General features: G+C 75.3%; 1 protein-coding gene across 1 annotated transcript; it reads right to left on the bottom strand.

The window, feature by feature from the left end:
* Positions 1 to 3,863: 3,863 nt before the first annotated feature.
* Positions 3,864 to 7,235, bottom strand: PSMB6 (proteasome 20S subunit beta 6). The gene is made up of 6 exons (XM_074941462.1): positions 7,089 to 7,235; positions 6,476 to 6,543; positions 5,491 to 5,622; positions 4,776 to 4,905; positions 4,172 to 4,316; positions 3,864 to 4,051 (listed from the first exon to the last, which is right to left on the bottom strand). The coding sequence occupies exons 1-6, from the start codon at positions 7,179 to 7,181 to the stop codon at positions 3,924 to 3,926; spliced, it is 696 nt and encodes a 231-aa protein (XP_074797563.1). The 5' UTR covers positions 7,182 to 7,235; the 3' UTR covers positions 3,864 to 3,923.
* Between the last annotated feature and the right edge of the window lie 2,917 nt (positions 7,236 to 10,152).

Below are 10,152 nucleotides of genomic sequence, written 5' to 3'. Positions count from 1 at the left end.
TCACCCCTGACCCACAGCCCCCCGGGACACCATCCCTGCCCCCCCCTAGCCCTGCTGGTGCCCCTCACTCCTGACCCACAGCCCCCCGGGACTCCATCCCTGCTCCCTGCCCCCCCCCAGCCCTGCCGGTGCCCCTCACTCCTGACCCACAGCCCCCTGCTCCCCCTGCCGGTGCCCCTCACTCCTGACCCACAGCCCCCCGGGACACCATCCCTGCCCCCTGCCCCCCCAGCCCTGCCGGTGCCCCTCACTCCTGACCCACAGCCCCCCAGGACATCATCCCTGCCCCCTGCCCCCCCAGCCCTGCCGGTGCCCCTCACTCCTGACCCACAGCTCCCCGGGACTCCATCCCTGCCCCCCGCCCCCCAGCCCTGCCGGTGCCCCTCACTCCCGACCCACAGCCCCCTGCTAGCCCAGCCCTGGCCCTGCCCCTCAGTCCCAACCCACAGCCCCCTGCCCTGCCAGTGGCCCTCACTCCTGACACACAGCCCCCCAGGACTCCATCCCTCCCCCTCCCCCAGCGGGGCTGGCCCCTGGGGGGGCAGGGCGGAGCTAAGGGGGGCTGAGACCCAGCCAGTCCCAGGCAGCGCCCGGCAGACACGGCCCAGAGCCAGCTGCACCGAGGGGGAAGCTCAGCGGCCGGACACCTCGCGCTGGGGCAGCCCCATAGCCGAGAGCAGGGGGGGCCAGCGGGGACCCCCACCTCCAGAGACCTCCAGGTAACGGGGGGCCCAGAGCGGGGGAAATGCCCAGGTCGTTGGGGGAGGGGAGGCTTGGGGGGCAGAGGTAAGGGAGGGGCCACGGGGTTAGTGAGGTCAGAGGGGTGATGCTGGGGGGGGCACAGCACGCATTGTAGGGGGAACCCCGAGGGAAGAAGGGTGCAGCGGGGGGCCCTGGGCAAAGAGCCCAGGAAGGGGAGGAGAACCAGGGGGTCCTGGAGCTGGGGGGGGTCACTTGGGGAGGGTCCGAAACTTTGAGCCCCAAATAGTTCAGGGTGGGGGGGGTCCCAGCCGTGGGGTGCAGCTTGCGGAGGTCTGGGGGGCGCAGTGGGTCTGTGAGGCAGAAGACGGGGCTGTTTGTGGGGGTGGGGGAGTCTGTGCAGTGTCCATGGGGCCAGGCCAGGCCTGGGCCGTGGGCCCCACTGATTGGGGGAAGCTCTGGGATTCCAGCCTGGCCATTATCCCCAGAGCTGTCAGGTGTCAGCTCCTGCCCCACTGAGGTGGGGGCTGAGACCTGGGGCCCCCTCTTCAGGGCCCTGCCTGACCCCCTGCCCTGCCCCACAGGCCCCCGCAGGGTGGGGGCGAGGCTCCTGCAGTGCTTCTCCTGGGCCAGGTACAGGAAAGGGGCCCCCCAAATCCCCTCCTGCCCCCCACACCCCCCTGCAGGGGCCCTCCCCAGATCTGCCCTGCCCCCCATCTTTCCTGATTCCCCATCCACCCCCTGTCCCCCAACCCCCCTCTCCCCAGACCCGCTCCCTGAGCCCCCCCAGGGACCCTGGGCTCAGCTCCCACCCTCCCCTTTCTCTGCCCCCCAGCTTCCCCCAGGGAGGGGTCCCCACAGCCCCGTGCCAGCGCCCCGCCCTCCACGAGCAGCGAGCGGGACGTGGGGCCGGGCCAGGCCTTCTTCAGCAGCCGGGCCCGAGTCTCCTTCCACCACCAGCTGGACTCGGCCCCCGCGGCATCGACTGCACCCGCTGACGCCCGCCGGCCCCCCGCAGCATCGACGCCACCCGCCAGCCCCCCACGGCGCCCGCCAGCCCCCCGCGGCATCGACTGCACCTGCCAGCCCCCACGGCATCGACTGCACCCGCTGACACCCGCCAGCCGCCCGCGGCATCGACTGCGCCCGCCAGCCCCCCATGGCGCCCGCCAGCCCCCCGCAGCATCGACTGCACCCGCCAGCCCCCACGGCATCGACTGCACCCGCTGACGCCCGCCAGCCGCCCGCGGCATCGACTGCGCCCGCCAGCCCCCCGCAGCATCGACGCCACCCGCCAGCCCCCCACGGCGCCCGCCAGCCCCCCGCGGCATCGACTGCACCTGCCAGCCCCCCACGGCATCGACTGCACCCGCTGACACCCGCCAGCCGCCCGCGGCATCGACTGCGCCCGCCAGCCCCCCATGGCGCCCGCCAGCCCCCCGCAGCATCGACTGCACCCCGCCAGCCCCCACGGCATCGACTGCACCCGCTGACGCCCGCCAGCCGCCCGCGGCATCGACTGCGCCCGCCAGCCCCCCGCAGCCCCCACGGCGCCCGCCAGCCCCCACGGCGCCCGCCAGCCCCCCGCAGCATCGACTGCACCCGCCAGCCCCCACGGCATCGACTGCACCTGCCCAGCCCCCACGGCATCGACTGCACCCGCTGACGCCCGCCAGCCGCCCGCGGCATCGACTCCACGGCATCGACTGCACCCGCTGACGCCCGCCAGCCGCCCGCGGCATCGACTGCGCCCGCCAGCCCCCCATGGCGCCCGCCAGCCCCCCGCAGCATCGATTGCACCCGCCAGCCCCCACGGCATCGACTGCACCTGCCAGCCCCCACGGCATCGACTGCACCCGCTGACGCCCGCCAGCCGCCCGCGGCATCGACTGCGCCCGCCAGCCCCCCGCAGCCCCCACGGCGCCCGCCATCCCCCACGGCGCCCGCCAGCCCCCCGCAGCATCGACTGCACCCGCTGACACCCGCCACCCGCTGACGCCCGCCAGCCCCCCGCAGCATCGACTGCACCCGCCAGCCCCCTGTGGTGCCCGCCAGCCCCCCATGGCAGACTCCACCGGTTGGCACTTGCCAGCCCCCCACGGCATCGACTCCACCGGCTGACAGTGGACTGGGACCCCCAGCACCAACCAGCCCCACCCGCGACAGAGAGACGGACCCCTGGACACAGCCCGCGCCTACCGCCAGCCCCCCATGAGGACCCTGCAGCTGACCCCCAGCCCTGCAGAGGACTCTCGGCTGGGGGGCGATATGGGGCTGGACTCAGGGAGGGGGGTGTGGGGTGGCTCCTGCCTGGGGTTTTGTCGGGGCGGGGGGGGATTGCACCAGCACGGCCATAAAGGAGGGTTCAGAACTCAGTGGGGTTTGGTGTCTGACCGGGGGATCTGGGATCAGAACCAGTCGGGTTCCCCCCCGGCACCAATCCAGCCCCACAGCCCAGCGGGAAGTCTGTGGGGCGGGGCACTGACATGCCCTAGGGGCGCTGGGCGGGGGCCATGGCTGGCAGGCGAGATCCTGGCGCCCAGCCCAGCCCACACCCAGAGCCAGCCCAGGCGGGGGAAGGGAGGCCAGGGGGTGGGGCAGCAGCTCCCTGCGATACCCCCGGCAGGGCCAGGGCGGAGCCCACGGCTGAATCCCCCCCTCCAGCCCCCGTTTGCTCAGCCCAGCTCCCTGCCCCCCAGCACAGGGGCTGGGAAAGAGCCGACAGATACAGGGTGCAGGCAGAAATGGGGCATGGCCTGCCCCAGAGGAACCCAGGAGTCCCGGCTCCCTGCCCCCCCTGCTCTAACCCCCAGCCCCCACTGCCCCCCAGAGCCAGAGTGCGAACCGAGGGGTCCTGGCTCCCAGCTCCCCCTGCTCTAACCCCCAGCCCCCACCAGAGCCAGAGTGAGAACCCAGGAGTCCGGGCTCCCAGCCCCCCCTGCTCTGACCCACCAGCCCCCACTGCCCTCCCAGAGCCAGGGAGAGAACCCAGGCGTCCTGGCTCCCAGCCCCCCCTGCTCTCACCCACCAGCCCCCACTGCCCTCTCGGAGCCGGGGAGAGAATCCAGGAGTCCTGGTTCCCAGCCCCCCCGCTCTAACCCACCAGCCCCCGCTCCCCTCCCGGAGCCGGGGCGAGAACCCAGGCGTCCGGCTGGAATGACAGAGGCCGGGCGCAGGGTGCGATAGTTTATTGCGTCCGTCGCCCAGTGCGGGGGGCGCCCCCCTCAGGCGGTGGCGAAGCGCGGCAGCTGGTTCCCCAGGAGGACCTTCCGCTCCACGCCCTGCTCCGTGATGGCGGCCAGCCGGATCACCCCGCCGCTGGAGCCGTCCCGCTCCATGGCCAGCGCCAGCGCTGCAAGGGGAGGGGAGAGCAGAGCGCCGTCAGGGGGGAGGGGCACGCCCGGACTCCTGGGTCCCCCCTCCGCCCGCCCGGGCCCCCGCGTCCCAGCGGCGGGGCGGGGGCAGGACGTACCGTTGGCCGTGAAGCTCAGACATTCCTCCTGGCTCATGCCCGGCTTGTAGGAGGCGTCGACGAAGCCGTAGACGTAGGAGCTGCCCGAGCCGCCCACCGAGAAGGGCTGACGGACCATCATCCCGCCCATGGGCACCGAGAACACCTGGGGAGAGAGCCAGCGAGCACCTCTGGGGGGCGGCGGGTGACCCGGGGGCCCCTCGCCGAGACGCGCCCAGCTCTGGGGCGGGGCGGCGGGTGACCCGGGGGTCCCTCGCCGAGACGCGCCCAGCTCTGGGGCGGGGCGGCGGGTGACCCGGGGGCCCCTCGCCGAGACGCGCCCAGCTCTGGGGCGGGGCGGCGGGTGACCCGGGGGCCCCTCGCCCGCCGGGCGACTGTGTCAGTCGCGGCGCAGGGCTCTGGGACAGGAAGTGAAGGACCCCGTATCTCAGGGACACTCCATGGGGGCAGAGATTGGAGGATGCAGAACGGAAGGGACATGGGGCCCAGGTGCCGGCCCTGCCTGCCAGGGGAGACCCCCTAGCGCCGCCAGGAGCACCGGGGCAGCCCTGGCTCCGCAGCGCCCCCGGTGGCCGGGCCCCGGGACCCCACCCACCAGGCTCACCTGCCCCCCCTTGCGCCTGTCCCAGCCGGCGACGATGACGCTGGCCATGAGGTCCTCGCGGTAGCGGTAACACATCTCCTTGAAGAGGCTGGCGGCCGTGTGCACCAGGGGCGGCTCGTCCAGCTCGATGCTGCGGGGCAGGGAACCACCGTCAGGGGCCTGGCGGGCTCCGGGGGGCGGGAACGGGGCACGGGCCTGTCCCCTCCAGGGGGTGAGGGGGGCCTGGCAGGCTCCGGGGGGTGGGGAACGGGGCACGGGCCTGTCCCCTCCAGGGGGTGAGGGGGGCCTGGCAGGCTCCGGGGGGGGAGGAACGGGGCGCGGGCCTGTCCCCTCCAGGGGGTGAGGGGGGCCTGGCGGGCTCCGGGGGGTGGGGAACGGGGCGCGGGCCTGTCCCCTCCAGGGGGTGAGGGGGGCCTGGCGGGCTCCGGGGGGGGGGGAACGGGGCGCGGGCCTGTCCCTCCAGCGGGTGTGGGGGGCCTGGCGGGCTTCGGGGGGCGGGGAATGGGGCACAGGGCCTGTCCCCTCTAGGGGGTGCTGACTCCCACTGGCCACAGGGGGGCCTGGCAGGCTCAGGGGGGCGGGGCCGATACCCGTGGAAGCCCAGCTGATAGGCCACGGCATCAGCGATGGTGGGCGGGGAATGGACCTGGGGCTGAGGGGGCGGGGCCAGGGACCCAGGGGGCGGGGCCGGGCAGGCAGGGGGCGGGGCCGGTACCTGTGGAAGCCCAGCTGATAGGCCACGGCGTCGGCGATGGCCTGGGTGTCGGCGGCGGAGCCGGAGCGGCAGCAGAAGATGCGGTCGTGGATCGGCGTCAGTTTGTCCGTCACCCGATTGGCCACGTAGGAACTGCGGGAGGCGGAGCCGGATCATCCCCCGCCCCCCAGGGACCCTACCCTGACTCATCCCCCGCCCCCTTGAGTTCTGCCCCCCCGGGGACCCTACACTGACCCGTCCCCCGCCCCCCGGGGACCCTCCCCCTGGGGACCGTACCCTAACCCGTCCCACGCCCCCCCCCGAGCTCCGGGGACCGCACCCTAACCCATCCCCCACCCCCCTGAGCTCTGGGGACCCTACCCTAACCCCCCCGCTCCCCCAAGCCCCGAGGACCCTACCCTAACCCATCCCCCGCCCCCCGGGGACCCTACCCTAACCCCCCCGCTCCCCCAAGCCCCGAGGACCCTACCCTAACCCCCCCGCCCCCCCCAAGCCCCGAGGACCCTATCCTAACCCATTCCCTGCCCCCGGGGACCCTACCCTAACCCATCCCCCGCCCCCCGGGGACCCTACCCTAACCCCCCCGCTCCCCCAAGCCCCGAGGACCCTACCCTAACCCATCCCCCGCCCCCCGGGGACCCTACCCTAACCCCCCCGCCCCCCCCAAGCCCCGAGGACCCTACCCTAACCCATTCCCTGCCCCCGGGGACCCGCCCCACGCCCCCCCCAGCACTGGGGACCCCACCCTAGCCCATCCCCGCCCCCCGGGGCCCCTAAGGTCACGAAGCCCCCGCCGACGGGAGCTCGCCCGCACCTCGGACGCGGGCCCCACAATAAGAGCCCGGGGGGCCGGGGAGACCCCTTGCGAGAACCAGGGGCCGGTCCGGGCCCGAGACCGGCACAAACCCATCGACGGGGGGGTGGGGGGGCCTGCGGGCCAGCCTCCCCCGCCCCCAACCCCCGCCAGGCCCCCCGCCCCGCTCACCCCGTGGTGGTCCGGGAGTCGGCACCGATCACGACCCCCCCGTCGAACTCCACGGCGATGATGGTCGTCTGGGGGGGGAAGGAGGGGTGAGTCCGGCCCCCCCCGGCCCCTGGGGGCCAGACAGCCCCGGGGGGGGGCCTTGAGTCCTCCTGAGACCCCCCCACCCCTCCCAGGACCCCCCCTCGCCCCACAACCCCCCCCGCACCTCCCACCCCCTCTGCTCCCCTGTCCCCGCCCCTCCAAACCCCCCGGGACCCCCCCTGTCCCCCCAGACACCCCCCAAACACCCCCGCCCCCACCCCTAACCCCCCCGGGACCCCTCCTCGCCCCCCTCTGCCCCCCCCGGGACCCCCCCGTCCCCCCAGACACCCCCCAAACACCCCGCCCCTAACCCCCCCGGGACCCCTCCTCGCCCCCCTCTGCCCCCCCCGGGACCCCCCCGTCCCCCCAGACACCCCCCAAACACCCCGCCCCTAACCCCCCCGGGACCCCCCCTCGCCTCCCCACCCCCCTCTCCCCGCCCCCCCTCTGCCCCCCGGGACCCCCCTCTGCCCCCCAAACCTCCCTGCCCCTAACCCCCCCAGGACCGCCCCCCAGGGGCCCCCCCGCTCACCCCGGTGCTCAGGGGCCGCCCCGCCCAGTCCGGGAACCGCCCCGCGGGCCCGACCCCGACCCCGACCCCGGCCACTGCCAGCGCCGCCGCCATGTTCCCCGGCACCGCGCGACACTGTCGCAAAACCGGCCCCCGCGCGCGGCGGGGGGGAATGGCTAAGCAGTTTTACGACACTTCCCACTTACCCGACCCCCCACCGCGCGGCCTCGCTTTACGGCAGCGCGAGACGGCGCTTTTTTCTCCGGGCGGGGGAAGGGCAGGACGGCGACGCTTTACGGCAACGCGCAGCCCTCGCGGCTTTGCGTTTTACGGCAGCCGCCGGCGTCGCGCTTTACGGCGGGCTGGGGCATTCCGCCTTCGCCCCGTCTTTGCGACACCTGGCCCTTTGCTTTACAGCACCGAGGCGAAGTTTACGACACATGAGGCGCTGCTGCTTTACGGCGGTGGGGCAGCCCGGCTCCGGCGTTGCTTTACGGCAGCGGGTCCGATCCCCCTTGCGACGCCCGCCGGGTCCGCTTTACGGCAGAGCGGCCGCCGCGCGAGCCCCGCGCACCGTTACCTCTGGATGTGACGTCAGCATTTGTGTCCCTGACGTCACCAGGCTAGATCACGTCACCGAGCACGTCTCCGCGGCGTGATGACATCACACCTCACATTTGATGTCACAGTGATGTCGCCAGTGAGCCTGGCATCACCGTGATGTCACCGCTTGGGGCTGTGATGTCAGCAGGGCCAGGTATGACATCATCACATCACGAGTGATGTCACCGCCCCCCTCCCTAGCATTTGGGGAGCCCCGGCCGAGCTGCCCCCGTCCCGGCCCCACCCCCGCCCTGTATCCCCCCACCCCTTGCCCTATGGCCCTGCCCCACCCAGCCCTGCGTCCTCCCTGCCCTGCCCACGCCGCGCCCCCCCAGCCCTGCCCCACGGCCCCACCCCCCCCGTACCCCCCCACCCCTTGCCCTATGGCCCTGCCCCACCCAGCCCTGCGTCCTCCCTGCCCTGCCCACGCCGCGCCCCCCCCCAGCCCTGCCCCACGGCCCCACCCCCGCCCTGTATCCCCCCCACCCCTTGCCCTATGGCCCTGCCCCACCCAGCCCTGCGTCCTCCCTGCCCTGCCCACGCCGCGCCCCCCCCCAGCCCTGCCCCACGGCCCCACCCCCGCCCTGTATCCCCCCCACCCCTTGCCCTATGGCCCTGCCCCACCCAGCCCTGCGTCCTCCCTGCCCTGCCCACGCCGCGCCCCCCCAGCCCTGCCCCACGGCCCCACCCCCCCCGTACCCCCCCACCCCTTGCCCTATGGCCCTGCCCCACCCAGCCCTGCGTCCTCCCTGCCCTGCCCACGCCGCGCCCCCCCCAGCCCTGCCCCACGGCCCCACCCCCGCCCTGTATCCCCCCCACCCCTTGCCCTATGGCCCTGCCCCACCCAGCCCTGCGTCCTCCCTGCCCTGCCCACGCCGCGCCCCCCCCCAGCCCTGCCCCACGGCCCCACCCCCGCCCTGTGTCCCCCCACCCCTTGCCCTATGGCCCTGCCCCACCCAGCCCTGCGTCCTCCCTGCCCTGCCCACGCCGCGCCCCCCCCCAGCCCTGCCCCACGGCCCCACCCCCGCCCTGTGTCCCCCCACCCCTTGCCCTATGGCCCTGCCCCACCCAGCCCTGCGTCCTCCCTGCCCTGCCCACGCCGCGCCCCCCCCAGCCCTGCCCCACGGCCCCACCCCCGCCCTGTATCCCCCCCACCCCTTGCCCTATGGCCCTGCCCCACCCAGCCCTGCGTCCTCCCTGCCCTGCCCACACCGCGCCCCCCCCAGCCCTGCCCCACGGCCCCACCCCCGCCCTGTGTCCCCCCACCCCTTGCCCTATGGCCCTGCCCCACCCAGCCCTGCGTCCTCCCTGCCCTGCCCACGCCGCGCCCCCCCCAGCCCTGCCCCACGGCCCCACCCCCGCCCTGTGTCCCCCCACCCCTTGCCCTATGGCCCTGCCCCACCCAGCCCTGGGTCCTCCCTGCCCTGCCCACGCCGCGCCCCCCCCAGCCCTGCCCCACGGCCCCACCCCCGCCCTGTATCCCCCCCACCCCTTGCCCTATGGCCCTGCCCCACCCAGCCCTGCGTCCTCCCTGCCCTGCCCACGCCGCGCCCCCCCCAGCCCTGCCCCACGGCCCCACCCCCGCCCTGTGTCCCCCCACCCCTTGCCCTATGGCCCTGCCCCACCCAGCCCTGCGTCCTCCCTGCCCTGCCCACGCCGCGCCCCCCCCCAGCCCTGCCCCACGGCCCCACCCCCGCCCTGTGTCCCCCCACCCCTTGCCCTATGGCCCTGCCCCACCCAGCCCTGCGTCCTCCCTGCCCTGCCCACACCGCGCCCCCCCCAGCCCTGCCCCACGGCCCCACCCCCGCCCTGTATCCCCCCACCCCTTGCCCTATGGCCCTGCCCCACCCAGCCCTGGGTCCTCCCTGCCCTGCCCACGCCCTGCGTCCCCCCAGCCCTGCCCCACGGCCCCATCCCCGCCCTGTATCCCCCCCACCCCTTGCCCTATGGCCCTGCCCCACCCAGCCCTGCGTCCTCCCTGCCCTGCCCACGCCGCGCCCCACGCCCTGCCCCACGGCCCCACCCCCCCTGTATCCCCCCACCCCTTGCCCTATGGCCCTGCCCCACCCAGCCCTGGGTCCTCCCTGCCCTGCCCACACCGCGCCCCCCCCAGCCCTGCCCCACGGCCCCACCCCCGCCCTGTGTCCCCCCACCCCTTGCCCTATGGCCCTGCCCCACCCAGCCCTGGGTCCTCCCTGCCCTGCCCACGCCCTGCGTCCCCCCAGCCCTGCCCCACGGCCCCACCCCCGCCCTGTATCCCCCCCACCCCTTGCCCTATGGCCCTGCCCCACCCAGCCCTGCGTCCTCCCTGCCCTGCCCACGCCCTGCGTCCCCCCAGCCCTGCCCCACGGCCCCATCCCCGCCCTGTATCCCCCCCACCCCTTGCCCTATGGCCCTGCCCCACCCAGCCCTGGGTCCTCCCTGCCCTGCCCACACCGCGCCCCCCCCAGCCCTGCCCCACGGCCCCACCCCCGCCCTGTAT

Source organism: Natator depressus, chromosome 28 (genome assembly GCF_965152275.1).
Source record: "Natator depressus isolate rNatDep1 chromosome 28, rNatDep2.hap1, whole genome shotgun sequence".
In the NCBI taxonomy this organism is placed as follows: domain Eukaryota; kingdom Metazoa; phylum Chordata; order Testudines; family Cheloniidae; genus Natator; species Natator depressus.
This window is presented reverse-complemented; position numbering and strand designations above follow the sequence as displayed.